The following is a 15,330-nucleotide window of genomic DNA, read 5'->3' as shown; positions in this document are numbered from 1 at the left end:
ATCCCAACCTGGGGGTCCCGACCCCCCTAAGGAGTCACCAAAGCATCACAGGAGGTTTCGGGTCCTTCTTGATTTTAAAAGGTGTGAGAAAACTTTTAGAATAAATAAGTAAATGACTAAATTTAGCAGGCCTGTATCCCAGCACTATATTGATTCCAATGAAGGAGAAGATGAAATTGCTTTTTTTAAGCTTTAAGTTTTTTTAAGGGCAGATTATTCATTAATATACTTTACTCACAGAGCCTTCACTCTCTGCTAAACAGCATTGTCCTGCATTACAAAAATACGCAATTAAGACAACCAAAGAACTAATAAAACAATGCACAAGTAACACGATTGGTAAAAAGAACAAATATGTACAAAATAGAGAATTGTATTAAATTCCTACAAATTTTAGGAGAGTCATCTCTGATTAAATATTTACAGGAAATAAACTACTCTAAATTCATCCAAACAGATGGCTTTACACAAACTATCTGCAGTTAATTGTACAGTTTATCTGCTGTTCTGTATTGTCACTGTTATGCACTGAATATATTATGAAATATCCATTAAATATACTACTACTACTACTACTACTACTGAACAACTTGATTTATAAAGCGCTTTTCAAAACAAAGTCACAAAGTGTTTTACATGGGTGATTTTTAATTTCATTCATGTAAAACAATGCAGGATGCAAGCAAATAAGATCAGGCAATTTCAAGAAATACAAAACAAGAACAAAAAAACAAATAGCCTAAATAAATGATGAGCTGGCAACTAACTGCCCTGCAGATTGCACTGAGGTATAGCAAATCAATAAGTCACTTAGTCTGGAGGTCCCCTCAGGAGAAAGGTTAGGAACCACTGATAGTAGAAGAAGAACCCCAAAGAAGACGAAGCATCCGGTTGTTCACACTCCATCCAGGAGGGGGCGGTCATTTAAATGCTTTCGTTACTGATCGTGTCAGCAGCTCTGTGATGAGGCGCAGGGTGCACCGCGCCAGCAAAATATATTTAAACTAACTGCTAACTTGTGTTGTTGTTACGATTTAAACAAATTGCCAATCCTAATTTCAGCACCCACCCTGACCCCCCCCCCCCCTTAAAGAAAGTGGAGTCGTCCAACGGAAAAGGTAATGTAGCGCTTGGTTGTCATCCGAGCCCACTGTGATTATTGCTAACCAAACACTGTCCTCTGCACCTTCTTAGCTTCCCTTGCAGCTGTTCTGTCTGAACATAAGGCCGAGGAGAGGGCAGCTAGAGCAAATATTTTGTTTTTAGATGACAATTTATCGTGAGTTTCGTGTTTTCGTACTAGCTAAAGCTAACTAGCAAGATATACTATGCTACTTTGAAGCCGACCTACTAGCAAACAGCCAGTAGAGCTAGCTAGCTAATGTTAACAGCTAACGTTAGCCAGGTACAGAGATAGAGGCCACCACTAACCTCACAGTGATAGCGTGGTGCTACTTTATTGTGTGATATGTCGTAAACATTGTACCGCAGGTGAGTTTACTGATAATACGTCTCTGGTTTCTAAGAGTGAGTGAAAAATCTGCACCGTTAGCTTGTCCATGATAGCACACTGTGTGAGACTCCTGCCATCGATGTAGCTAATGTTCCTGCATCAATATACGCTGTCTGGAAATATTTAAGATATTCTCCCTGTGGTCTGATCATCACATCATATTTTATGTGCTTAGGTACACGATATGATTTTTTCTGACGCCTTCATGTGCAAGATTTTTCTGTCTAACTTAGCGAGTGACAAGGGCAAGTGAGGGTTTTCACTGCCAGTGATCACTAACACCTACTTTTACAATTAGTGTTTAGACTGTATCACTGGGATTTAATTGCTAGGCAACAGCTTGGGTCCATGTCTACATCCTGTCAGCTTATGTCATCCACATACACCGCAAAACATCCCAACAGGAAATACAAAAGAACCCATTTAGCATATTTATGTTGTCAAGTTTGAATCAGACTACAATGAGTCTCCCGTGGGTCCTCTGTGGCCTGTTTGTAAAATAAATCCATGCGAGATAAGAAATTGTTAAATAGCTATGATCAAGATTTGTCTTATCAATCTTCTGGAGCTCTGCCTCATGATTTTAAAGCAAATCTTCTTCTTCATTTGTTACTGCAGGCTTTGACGTCCACTCCGCTGCTTGGGTTGCTGTGAGATGATGCAGTCAAGCAGGTCCGAGCACAGCCACAAGCGGCACTACAGTGATAGAAGTTCAAGGCAGTGGGATGACTATGATGACAGATGGGAAGAACGGCGTGAACCTCACAGAGATATACTGCAGGATTCCTATCAAAAATATGGTGGGGATGGACAGTGTAGAGCAGAGAGGACAAGGAGAAGTAGAGAGTACAGTGACTCGCCTAAGATGCCGTACGGCAAAGACTCATTGAACAGAGACTGGAGCAGAGATGGAAAGAGCTCAGTGAGGAGACGCAATTCTTCACCTGACTGGGGTAACTCTGATCGGAAAAGGCGAAGGTATACAGAGGATGATAAAGATGATTACAGATACAGGCGTGAGCCTGAAGATAAAACAAACAGACAGTCACCAGACAGTTTTCCACGTGCACATGTATCCAAGGATTTTAAGCATTCACTATCACAAGAGGAGGATTTCAAATACAGGAAAAAACCTCAAGACTCCAGACACAGGTATCGGCACGAAGAATTCACCTCTAGGCAACAACATGATGATTTAAGTTTCAGACAGTCATCTAGATATCACAAAGATAGAGATGTTGATGAAAGGAGCCGAGACTGCTCACAAGAGCGGACACAATCACACTCTATGAAGGTTAGTCACAAAACTTTGTGTTAGTGTTGTGTAAAGATTGTGGGTTTATTTGTAGTGCATTTTACTAAAATTTTCCTCCATATCAAACAGAGTTATGCCAAACCCAGAGAGAGGACTGACAGCTCCATCACAGATCATGAAGATTATCGTCAAAATAGAAGAAGGTTTCCAGTGAATGGATCTAGTGGACAGGTGGGTTTATTTCAGATGTGACAATTGGGACTACGTTTATCTAAAGCAGGAGGTGCGGGCAGATTCCCTTGGATGATGTGTGTTCATAATATACCCCAAATAATCATTTTGTTCACTTTGAAGTGGAGCTTGTCAACGAGAATGTCTTCACTGAAAATGTCTTTTCTAACTGGATCACAAAACACAAATTTGTAAAGCTACTGGAGAAAATTGGTGAGCTGTCTAATCATTGCATAGCCAAAGTGTAAGTGACAATCATAGTCAGAAGGCTTTCTCAAACTTTCCTCCCTGTTGTCTTAACCATCAACAGTGTTTACTGGGAGCACAAGCAGCAGCTCAAGCTGACCAGTCACAGTATCTGGTGTCCATGTGGTTTCTCTGTAGCCCGAACTTTACACCAGTCAGATTCACCATGGAGCGACAAATATGGCATGTGCAATACTGGACACAGCAGTAGAAAAACAGCGCGTGTCATTGTTTTGATTTGGTCTAATTACTAAGATGCTAAGAGCTAGCATGAAAGGCAACCAATCATAACTGGCCGATAAAAACACTTTCCCTCCAAGCATCTCCTTCCATTGGGAAAAATAATGGACAGTCAACTACATTACGCAGTCACACTTTGTGTAACTCGATGTAAATTGGGCAAGTTATAGTGTTGGCTGTCACCAACCACCACATCCTGCGCTGATGATGTAGTCCTTATCAGGGACACATTAGGATGCATTAGTGTTTACACTACAAAAGATATGTGGTCAAATATGTCTCAGATCACCTCAGCAAGTGGTTTGAGTGATTGGATCACAGTCTTTTGGTCCGATTGCCCAAGACGAACAATAATCCCAGGTATAAACAGGGCCAAAGACTGCAGAGAGTTGTTCCATAAACTGTGGTTACTTCTATTTGTTTCCCATCAGTCTTTCGAGAGTGATGTCAACAACCAAAGCGCTGCTGTTCCTGAGCAAAAGTCAGCTGTGGGTTTCCAGCGTTTCCTTGAGGTGCTCAACAAGGGTGTGAATGTCGCCACGCTCACCAAGATTGTGACTCGGTCCTCTATGGAAGTGGATGATCGACCACGTTCTCCAATTTCATCCAGGAACATTAATCGTCCTTGGTCTCCCAGTTACACTGAGAGGCAACAGGGAAGCCACCAAAGTACCAGCCACTGGAGTGAGAGCAAGGAATACCAGAGACCGGCTTCTTCACAGCCTCGTCACAGGTCCTCTAGCCCAAAGGGGCACTCTCTGTCTCTGTCTGATGAAAAGCCTCTGCAAAGGGGTGACGCAGAACAAAGCCACTTCAGCTCCAACAGTAGATCCAGGTCTCCCACAGTGGTGGAAAAGATAACACTGACACCTGAAGATGAGCACAAACACAGGCAGATGCAGGATGTTTTGCAGGCCATTGGCATGAATTTAGGATTCGAGGAACTGGGCCAAATGTCACATCGGATCCAGGAACGGTTATACGGAAAGAAGGATAGTGATGTTGGCCGGCATCGCAGAGGAAGCAAGGAAAGGGACATAAGGCAGGTGTTTTCACCAAGACGGCAAAGTAGATCATCATCATCAAGCAGATCTAGTGTCAGTCCGTTAAATCAGGACTACTACAAGAAAAGAGACTCATACAGTGCTCAGAGGGAGGCAGCAGAGGTACGCCAAGTACAGGTACATGAAGCTGTTGAGTATGGACTGCATAGCAGCAGTAACAGCACATTTCAGGAGAGTGAGACATGTGAAACATACACCCAGGAAAGCATGGCTACATGTCAAGCGTTTTCTCAAAATTCCACATACACGTTATCACAGTCATCTCCCACACCTGTTATGCCGGCCTACTCTCCAGTAAACCATCCGCTGCTGCCATACCCAGCTCTGCCTCCAGCTCTACCTCCAGCTCTGCCTCCTAATTTGCCCCACCTTGGACCCAGGCTTTTTCTGCCTCGCCCGCCTCCCTTCTTCCCTTACCCCCACGTCCCACCTTTGAACATCTTCCCAGCAGTACTTGCTCAAACAAGGACCTTACTCCCACAACCCATGAGTAATCCACCCCTTTTTAACCTTCCAGGTATTAACACAATTCAGCCTCTGAACACCACGCAAAAAAAAACACCGTCAAGACCCCGCTGTTTGCAGGTCATTGAAACCAAACAACCTGGATGAAGACAGTTGCACTGGTTAAAAACTGATGAAGTTCAGTTTTAACCCTAAAACACAAATTTGAACATCACGTAGGAGAAAATAAACATTAAACATTCGCAAGCAATCTGTCCAGCAGCAACAAAAAGCAAGGCAAAAATTAACAGACAAGTAAATTGACAAACACATGTAGTGTTGGAGCTCTGTCCGTTGCTTGGTCTGTTCTTATAGCTATAGCACAATGTCATGCTAAAGAAAAACACAGTGCAGTGTGAAGAAAGTGTTTATTCTTTTCTGAAAACTTTGTCTTCTTGATTTTGTTTGAACACCACCATTTGATTAATTGTAATTTTTGTTGAAATCATAATTGTCCATAGAGGTTTTTTTTGGAGATAACAGGCTTTAATCCTAATGAATTAGGGTTTTGGCCAACACACAACCACAAATGTGCTCTACACTGAAGCTTCTCTGTTTGTCAGATTCACATGTTTTCTTTTTTGTGTACACATGCAGAAAATGATTTTGTAAATATTTGAATAGCATAATATTAAACACAGTGTTCCTACATGGATGACTAAGAGTTGTTTATTTGCGCCATTTTTTTGACTATATCGTGAAGAAAATATTCTCAGACGAAGTAAATATTTGATGGGACTGACATGCACAGAAGTTGAAATGATGCTGCTCGGCAGGCTGCACAGTACATTCAGTTACTGAACTGCTACATGGTACGGACGACTGCAACATCAGAGTATAATTGATCAGACAGTTGGAAAACACTTAAGTGAGGTTTGAAAAATGGTTAGCAGATAGTAGGTTTCATTTCATACATCTATTTCTACAATCTCAGGGACCAATTTTATATCAAGCTGGCTGATCAAGCGTTGCAACTATTAGCTGTAGGGCTAGATATTGGTACTCAGCACCTTTTTTAAGGTATTGAAAACCTGAACTGAAACCTCTTCAGTCAAATGATACATGCATTTTATTATTTAAAATGACTTGGTACGGTTTTGCTCACAGCCAATCAGTGTAAGCATTCATTAAGAAAATGCAATGTGTGATTGGCCCACCACCACACAAGCTACAGTTCATACTGTCTGTGTTGTAGTGAGGTTGAGTGTAGCGTATTCATTTTTCATTTCAGCGTATTCGAGTTTTGGCACCAAAACATCGGAATGTATGACTGTACTACACGCTGTGGCGTCTGGGGTCATTTTATGCAACTGAATTCTTTCATTCACATGATGGGTGTTGAATGAAGAAGGAGATAAATGGTATTGAATGAAGTACCCTACTGGTATCTGTATCACCTACAGGGTACTGGTGTTGGCACTGGTATTGTAATTTTAAAAAAAAATGATACCCAGCCCTAATTATCTGCACATAGTTTGTATACATACCAGTCTACAAAAAGTGGGCATAGGATTGTTTCATGTCATCTAACACCTGTGTCACTGAAGTGTTTGCTCCTGTACCCTTGTTACCTGTGTGGGGAGAAACTGGACTTCACATTAGGACTAATGATTTCTGAAACAAATGATTAATCAACAGATTTATTGGTTAAATAGTTAGTCTGTAATATGGCAGATGCTAGTCATATGTTGTTGGCCTTCAGTCTTTGACTAATCCCCAAAAAAGCTAGAGCCTGAGGGACGAACAGGTGAAGAGGAGATCATTGCCTCTGCAAAATCTGGTACTTTTGCAGAGACAATGAATAAACACCCACTCTACTGAACTTTATGATTTTGTTTTGATTTTATTTTAGGAAGTCTGATCACCACTTCTGTTTGCGGGCTATTGCAGAAATATATTGGGCTCAGCAAAGGCAGCTTGGCACTGACTTAAGAACAAACACTTTTGATCTGTAAATGGTTTGTAAGGCGAGTGATAACTTCACCGGCTTCCTCAATAACTTCCACTTTAGTGTGGTGTGGTGATGACAGCATTACTACACAGGAGTAGAAATATATGTAAAAATGCACATATAACGACAGTCAGTAGTAGACTGACTGAATGTGGAAAAAATTTGACATTTTGTTGAAATTACATTTGTTCTTGAAAAATCCTAGGCTGTTCATCTGTTCTGTAAATGGGTAAACGTTAAATAATGTATTTGTACATCTTAGACAAAGGGACATTTTGATGTGCAAATTTTGAGGTTTAATTTATAGGTTATTATACAATGGTTTTACTGGTCTGGCCCACTTGAGATCAAACTGGATTTGATGTGGCCCATGAAATAATATGAGGAATTATTACTGCAGTGTCGTTACTCCGTCCAGCAGGTGGCGTTGTTAACAACTCCAACACCACCGAAGCAGTGAGGGGCATTCTTGGCCGCTCACCTACAGTTGAAGCTATTTTTCAACACTAACGGTTGTCGTTGCTTGTTTCTAAAGCTCACTAAAGGTCAGTTTTGTCATTTTATTACTCAAGTATTTCATTATGCGAAGTATGAGCCTTAAAATAACACTTTTTCCGTGATACGTCACAGGAAATGATAGCTTGATCCGCTGTAAACAGTCTGTTAGCTGCCAAGCTAAGCTATCTAAAAACAGCAGTTAACGTATGTCAGTTTGGCTATCTGGTCGGTCTTAATTTGGCAAATCACTCATATTACACCGTGTTACCGTGCCATAGAGGACACGCTTTGTCTTCTCTCAGAAGTAGCCAGTATTTAAGCCGAGTTAAAGTCTTTGGTACTGCAAGAAATGTGTTGGTCGCGACAAGGAGGCTTGTCCAAAAAGCAGGTGATATTTTCCATTAGACGAGGTTACTGTGTTGTCAGTAAAGTAACAGACTGCACACAGGTTTGTTGTGATTAAACAATACTTTCTTCACATTGTTTCCACTTTACAGGGAGTGCACTGGCTGCATAAACCGACAGAGAGGCTGGCTGAAGGATGAATCCACTGGACTGGGATGCTTACAGAACACCACAGAGAAATCTGCACCCACATCACCCCAGTGATGTTAATAACATCATGGAGAACACCCCAAGAACTAATGATAAGTGGGACACCTACTGTGAATACTCAAGACACACTGTTGATGAAGCACACAGCAGCATGATGGGAGTGAATGTGGGAAGGAGGGTGATCACTCCTCCCCCGCATAACTTCTACATGAAGGAGCCAGAAGTGGAGGACCCAGATGGAGAACCACTTGAAATGGATGAAGAGGATCCAGAGCTGGCGAGGAAGCGGAAAGAGCTCAGAGAGATAGAGGAGCGGATAATGATGAAGAAAGCCTCTATTGCTCTGAAAACAGTTGAACCTTTTGGGAGGAATACGACACCTCCAGATTATCCCCATAATGAACAATCAGCCACATGCAAACATGCATCTCTGAAAGACAGGGTGAATGAAATTTTGCGGCAGCGTCATCCTCCTGGCTTTTTCTCAAAGGTGAGTTGTAGATTGATAGATCAGATAATCAATCATACAATGCTTTTCAGTTTGTCTAGTGCTTCCTGGATAATATACTGAATACTGTGTTTCCGCCTCTTTTTTCAGGTCCACTCACTCAGAGAGAGAATAAACTCATCCAGCCTGAGCAAAGGTGGTTTGCTGCAGGACAACCATCCACTGAAGCTCAGAGTGAAGGCATTAATGAAGCAGAGATGTAGTGATCCTTGTGTTTTACCAGAGAGCAGAGAGGTTTGTAATATTTTTGCCCTTTACTTTGTAGAAAATAGCCACCAGCTTCATGTTATATTTAATAATCAGATACATAGATTTCAAAATATACAAAAACTACAATAAAAGACCAAAAACAAAATCACACATGAAATTTGTATGTTATCTTAAAGTTGAGTAGATTTTAATAATCATCAAATACACCCATCCATCCATGTTTTTTTATACGAAGGCTGCATGACATTAGGAAAACATGAGATACGTGATAACGTTGTTGAATATCATAACGTTATTACTTGTGATAAATTAATGGCTCTGCCTTTCTGCTGCTTTCAGTATACTACTAAAATACTACAAAAGGCATGTTGAATTAAAAAAATGAAAGGGAAATGTTTCCAGAATTCTTTTATTGAACAAGCACCAATTTAAAAAGAATGATAGTCACGTTTTAAAGTGCATTTTAACTGATATTTTCAACCAATTAAAAAATTCCTGAGTGCAGTATTGCAGTCTTTTGCAATGTGTATATTGTGCAACCTGACATTGCGATGGCAATTTAAAAAAAAAAAGGCCTTTCGATACTCACTTACCCTGTCCAGGGCTGCTGGGGGCTGAGACCTTTCCCAAAATACACTGGTTGCGAGACAAGGGACACCCTGTCCAGGGCTGCTGGACAGGGTGGGCCATGTGGTTAACTCATAATTACTCAGACAGTCACATGTCTTAGGACAAATTTGTCATCAAATTTATTTTTAGGAGAATGAACATAGAAGATCATAATTTCAGGTTGGTTGTAGTTGAAACAGAAATAGACAGTCTTATACATACCAAAGTCTGTCACAGTATAAGATTGGCATTACTGAAAATTAGAAGATCTTTTCTAAGTAAAACCCAAGAAAAATGATTGGATTTGACAGACATGGTTTAACTGTATACCGTGTGTTTTTATACTCATAAAACACATTGAATATTGAGATAATACTGGAGTAATTGTTTTGTTATGCTCAACTCAGTAAGTCCAACATTGTGTTTTTAAATAGCGTCAAACCGATCCGATAAATCGTCTGGCTGTGTTGTAAAGTACTTTGAGTGATAGCTACATAAGATCAGAAAAACATTTGCACCTTTGTCAGAGATTAATGTTGTGGTCTAATCACAGTTGGCTTTTTTTTAGCCTACATCTACCTTCTGTCCTGCGGCCATCCCAATTTTGTTTTTTAGCACCTCTCATTATTATTTTCCGTTCCCTGGGACTCTTTAAGTCAAAGCCACAATGTCATTATCAGACTCTGAAATATTAATATAGGCCTCAGAAATCCAGACTTTGACAGATAGGTTCCAGAAAAACATAAAGAAAAACATTTGAGCTACATCATAAGTATTTGATAAGCGAAGTTACCAAAATAGAGGATGATACCTGATATCATAATGTAATTTGATACTGTAGTCAAGATATGAAATCCTCATTTGGTAGAAACTCATAAAGGAAGTGGATTAAAGCAGGCTTTCAGGAGTTGATGTTCTTGTCAGACTGTAATTTTGACTTTTGGTACTCCACGTAAAGACAGTATGGAGTATGAAAAAAGTTGTGTGGTTGCTATAAGTTTTTGTTTTATTGAACTAATGTTTAAACAGAAAGTAACGTTTCTGTATATCTGACCCTTCCCAGGTCCCTGACGTCACGCTGCCTTCCCCGAGTCAAAGCATTACTTCACTAGCCACAAAGGACAGCGGCATCAACGAGGGTTTCCAGCGCTTCCTCAGCGTGCTCAACAAAGGCGTGGACATGGACTTCCTCAGTAGGATTGTCAACGATGACAGTGATCTTCCGTTAGGTGGAGAGCTCCTGAACGTTCAGCCATCTGCTGTGGAGAACAAGTCAGATCCACCCTTCAGGAAGGAGAACCAGCAATCAAATTGTGGAGCCTCGCTGCCGGGCCACTCTCAGATCAACAGTGGAAAGAAGACGACTGACCCGCCCAGTCAAGAGCGACCCCTCAATGAGAGACATTCGCTACCTGATGAAGAGGAGAAGAAGAATGTAAGAGATTTTAGCTCCAGTAGGCGATCCAGGTCTCCCTTGGCGGGGAAGAAGAGGACGAAGAAAGAAGATGAAAAACCAAAGGTGAAGGAGCAGAGTGAACAGCTCCAGAACATCCTTAAGACTCTGGGGTTGAGCCTGGAAGTGGAAGAGATGAGTAAACTCGCAGACCGGACTCAGGAGAGGCTGTATGGGAAGAAGCATGAAGACACAAGCGCTAACAGCAGAGGAGAGCAGGAGAGTCAGCAGAGGGGCCCCCAAAGACATTACAGTAACTCCTCCTCTTCCTCCTCCTCCTCCTACTCAAGGTCGACTAGGTCTAGAAGCTTTAGTCCCAGCCCGTCTCGCTCCCGCAGCAGAGATAGGAAACGAAGGTCTGAGCGCAGCCGCTCGAGAGACAGGAGCAGAGATGAACTGAACCGCAGAGACAGTAACCAGCACAGCAAAGAAGAACAGAGGTACGGGGAGAACAAGATCTCTACTTATGAACATCCATACCCACCGAACCAAATGTATCCACATCCCCAGCCTGCTGCTTATCCTCCGTATCCAGATTATAGTTTTTCCCAGGACTCCCAGTATACTGCCTACCATAGCAGCACTTACAGCCATGCTACAGAGTCTTACTCGACACATACTCAGGGTGCCATTGCTTCTCCCTCTTACCCTAGCAGCTCTCCTTATCCACAAAACACCTACCATCAATATCCACGCCCTGTAGTGGCACCTCACTTCATCTACCCTCGTCCGAGCATTCTAGACGACCTCAATTTACTCGTGAATCCAGACCTGTCTACGAGTGAAGGCCAAACTGGGTCCGTCTCTGGCCCCCGCTGCCTGCAGGTCATCAGCACTAAGCAGCAGACAAGTGAAAGCTGTCTAAAGGGACTCACAAAAGGCCATAAGAGGAAGGGGAAACCAGAAACCTGCTTGAAGAGGCAACGCACACGGTGGGCGAGGAGAAAAGAGATGATCAAACAACGAAAAATACAAGAAAGAATGGCAAGGCAGAATCTAAATCCTGTGGAGATTGTGGAGGCTCCACAGCTCAGTGACAGTGACAGTGAAGGTGACCCTGAAGCCGAGCAGCCAGAGGAGGAGAAACGGCCGCCAACAGAGGAGGAAGTAAAGGCAAAACTGAGGAAAACGGTTAGTGGATTATTAGTTTTGTCAGCTTCCTTAATGCATCTCATTTTTGGAAGTTAGGTTATCGAGGTTTTGACCGGGATATATCAAAGACGGATTTCAATTAAATTTGAGTGATAGCAACAAGAGATACACTTTATTTTTGGATCAGGGCCTGGACCAAAAATCGGTGCAAATGTTTTTCCTACTTTCAGAACCAGGAGTAAAAGCCAGTTATCACCTTTCTTAACATAGGAAACCACTCCTGCCTTGGACAATATTAAGGAGAGCTACAGAGGTGTCCGACCCTGTTAGGAGTTGGGGGAAAGAGATGATGTTCAGCTTTGAGATAAGACATGCTCAAATTTTGTGAGAGATATGCAAAAGAGAATGCATGCGTTCTTCACAAAAACCAGAGTCCTTGCAGCCTCCCAGCAACAAGGAAAATGCAGCTTTACAACAGTGATGATTTGTTTTTTTCACATCCAACAATTATTTATAATTTCTGCAAAAGTAAATCAAGCATCTCAAATAAAGCAAAGCAAAATAATTTTGCAACCACACAGCATCAGGTTACGAAAAAATCAAGCTGCATTCACTCACTGTTTTATTAATTGAATCACACATTTGTATTACTGATGACAGGACTGTTTCTAAGAGATATGCCCCCTATATTACAGTGTAGATGTGTTTAAAAGGTGAGTTGGACTGTGGAAAAGAAGACAAACAGTCAGTGGAGATGTGCCAAGACTCTGTTTGCAAAACTATGGCTGTGTGTTTGTGCAGTATGCACGATACACACATAATGAAGCGCTAATATGGGCATGGGCAATCAACGGATGGGGCTAACTAGGACATATCACGCAGCAGAATCAAATGATCGAGTTCACAATTTTTAATTTTTATCACATGTATACATTCATTATTTACTTCATGTGTGTGGCTTGTTACTTAAGAGTCTCGTGCAAATATCCTTTTGGTTAATATGATCACAATAGTTATGCAATTTATTAATTTTGGCATATTATTGCACACATACCTAAATAAATCATCTATAATTTACCTATACATGTAAATCCTGTCCTAAAAGAAGTGGTGCTATGTTGAGCATTTCAGATTTTTCCATCGATATTTCAAATTGCATCTCTCAGAAAACTATGACAAGTGATCATATATTCAACTGTTCTGCAGTGGTGTAAATCAGTGATGTCACAGTGTACAGTAGGAAGCTTTATAAGTTACTGTCAAGTCCTACTCTGAGGTTTCTCAGTGTCTTAAGAATGTTCCTAGATGCTTTCTCAGCATTTTCAGACACAGAACTTTTGTGTTAGCACGTTAGCATTTTCTCATGGAGTACTGTGCCAACCTATTGATGAAACATTTATCCTGTGTTTGTATGTTGACACTTGTGTTTTGAGACAAGCGATCATGCTACAAATTAAAATGTCACAATAGTTTTACATTTTCCAACCACTGTTATTCTTTTATTTTTAGCTTGAAGCATTTAACCAGAAGGTGAAGCAGAAAGTCCCACAGCCAGCGAACTCTCTGACCTCCAGTGACCAATGACGGGTTAAAGTAAGTAAGCTGAAGAGTGAGAAAACTGATGGTTTTACATTGTGTTGACAAATGTTCCTACTTGGGACTGTTTCTGTTTTGTAAGCCCTCATCGGATGACATGTTAGCCAGTTTTCAACTCTGATAATTTCCCAGTATCCATATGTGATGATACCAGTTTAACATGTATTTTGTAAAAACTGTTATGCTACTTTTGAGGGCTAAAGACAAAATCAAGCCAACGAAACGTCACAGAATATCTTTCTCTTCCTTACTGAAATCATATTGTAAAAATATAGAATTAAAGGGGAACTGGTCCAGTATTGGGGGAAAAGCGCTGCAGTTGGAGGCGGCAGTAAAGGCTGCAGTGTAATTACTCAGGGCAGGTGTGCCCCATCAATTTACGTCAATTGAAAGTGCATGCTTTTGCCACGGACAGGCTCAGATTTTTATTACAAGTGTCTAACAACATTATGGAAATTACGTGACAGAGAAATGAAACGTTTTTCCGTATGATTCGCTTGTGTGCATCCATTTTGTGTCCAAATGTCGCTCGATGAGAAGTCTTGTTCTGAAATCTTGCAGACTTTTTCACACTGTCAAAATCAGCTAAATCTTTTAGACTGGAAAAATACTCACATTCTGTTCTCTAATACAAACTATTACTGGCACTCCTCTCTTCAACTCTCACTCGCGAGTCCAAAATTTTGTTCCTGCAACATGTCACCTCTCATGAGATTACAGAACAAGACTTGTTGTTAGTGAGACTCGGACATAAAACAAACTGTGACTGTGAACAAGCGAAAGCTAGGAAAAAATGTTAAATTTCTCTGTAGGGTCCTTTCCATAATGTAACCCACTCATAATAACAATCTGAGCCTGTCAGTGGCAAAAACAAGCACTTTTAATGGATGTAAATTGACATGTTTGAGCCTGTTTCACATCAGAACACATCGGAAAATGGAGCCCAGGTGTAAGTGTAGTGGCTAAACTGGCCCAGTGCCGGCTTCCACTGCTATGAATGAACCACTTAAGTGTTTTCTTGCACGCGCATACCTTTGTGTTTTCTTGCAATGTATTCTTTGGTTCTTCGGTGGTGGTAGTTGACAGAAACCTATTTATTCACTAGACTAATTTCTTATGTTTTAACATTATGTGTTGTGTTAAGAAACGTAACACCTCCTGTGGTCCAAACACACTGATCCCCACACCTGTGTTAATTGATTGACGTGACCCATCACCAATTCTAAGAACATTGACTGCCCCCTTGTGGTGTGACAGCAAACAAAAACACCCATATTGGCTCCAACAGGAAGAATACTAGAGTTTGCCTTTAAAAGTCCATAACAATGAAATGAAAATGTTTGAAACTGATTGAGTAACTGTCATTTGGTCCTCTGTGCTTGTCTTTGTTTTTCTTTTTCGTAGGTCTGTGGAGTGTCAGGATTGTCTGATCATTTGAACCTGCTGTGAGCCCTGACGGACCATCTGGACCTCATGTTCAACATGAATTATTTACACATGCAGTTGATGGTGTTAAGGGACCATTTAGTGTTTTAGTTGTATTTTCCGATATGAACTGAATCATCTTCGAACCCTAACAAGTAAATATTATGTTTGTCAAAAGATTATTTTTGTGCCATTCGTCTGCAGATTGTGTTCTGACAGGTTTTACTTGTTTCTGTTCTATATTTCTGTAAATGTCACCCCTTTATAACTCTGTTTCTATTTAGCCTTTTGTCTCTTGGTGCTGTATAGATTTGATTAAACAGAATATGTTTTGCAGGCTTTGTCGTAAATATATCATTTTTAATCATAGGAATGGTCAG

General features: G+C 41.0%; 1 protein-coding gene across 5 annotated transcripts; it reads left to right on the top strand.

Moving 5' to 3' along the window:
- The first annotated feature begins 945 nt into the window (after positions 1 to 945).
- On the top strand, positions 946 to 15,288 carry LOC126391015 (cyclin-dependent kinase 12-like). Of its 5 annotated transcripts, none has more exons than XM_050045580.1 (8): positions 946 to 1,118; positions 2,132 to 2,807; positions 2,898 to 2,999; positions 8,000 to 8,547; positions 8,656 to 8,799; positions 10,448 to 11,968; positions 13,439 to 13,522; positions 14,930 to 15,288. In XM_050045580.1, the coding sequence occupies exons 4-7, from the start codon at positions 8,044 to 8,046 to the stop codon at positions 13,511 to 13,513; spliced, it is 2,244 nt and encodes a 747-aa protein (XP_049901537.1). In that variant the 5' UTR covers positions 946 to 1,118; positions 2,132 to 2,807; positions 2,898 to 2,999; positions 8,000 to 8,043; the 3' UTR covers positions 13,514 to 13,522; positions 14,930 to 15,288. The 5 variants fall into 5 exon arrangements, with proteins under 5 accessions (XP_049901537.1, XP_049901540.1, XP_049901538.1 ...); XM_050045581.1 differs by lacking the exon at positions 946 to 1,118 and adding an exon at positions 1,149 to 1,491; XM_050045582.1 differs by lacking the exons at positions 946 to 1,118; positions 2,132 to 2,807; positions 2,898 to 2,999 and adding an exon at positions 7,437 to 7,549.
- Positions 15,289 to 15,330: the final 42 nt, after the last annotated feature.

Source organism: Epinephelus moara, chromosome 5, assembly GCF_006386435.1.
Source record: "Epinephelus moara isolate mb chromosome 5, YSFRI_EMoa_1.0, whole genome shotgun sequence".
Taxonomy (NCBI): Eukaryota; Metazoa; Chordata; class Actinopteri; order Perciformes; family Serranidae; genus Epinephelus; species Epinephelus moara.
This window is presented reverse-complemented; position numbering and strand designations above follow the sequence as displayed.

Coding starts and splice junctions, on each gene's coding strand:
- LOC126391015 (XM_050045580.1), top strand. CDS start 8,044: ATGAATCCACTGGACTGGGATGCTTACAGAACACCACAGAGAAATCTG. Junction 8,800..10,447: donor TTTTACCAGAGAGCAGAGAG/GTTTGTAATATT, acceptor GACCCTTCCCAG/GTCCCTGACGTCACGCTGCC. Junction 11,969..13,438: donor AGGCAAAACTGAGGAAAACG/GTTAGTGGATTA, acceptor TTTTATTTTTAG/CTTGAAGCATTTAACCAGAA.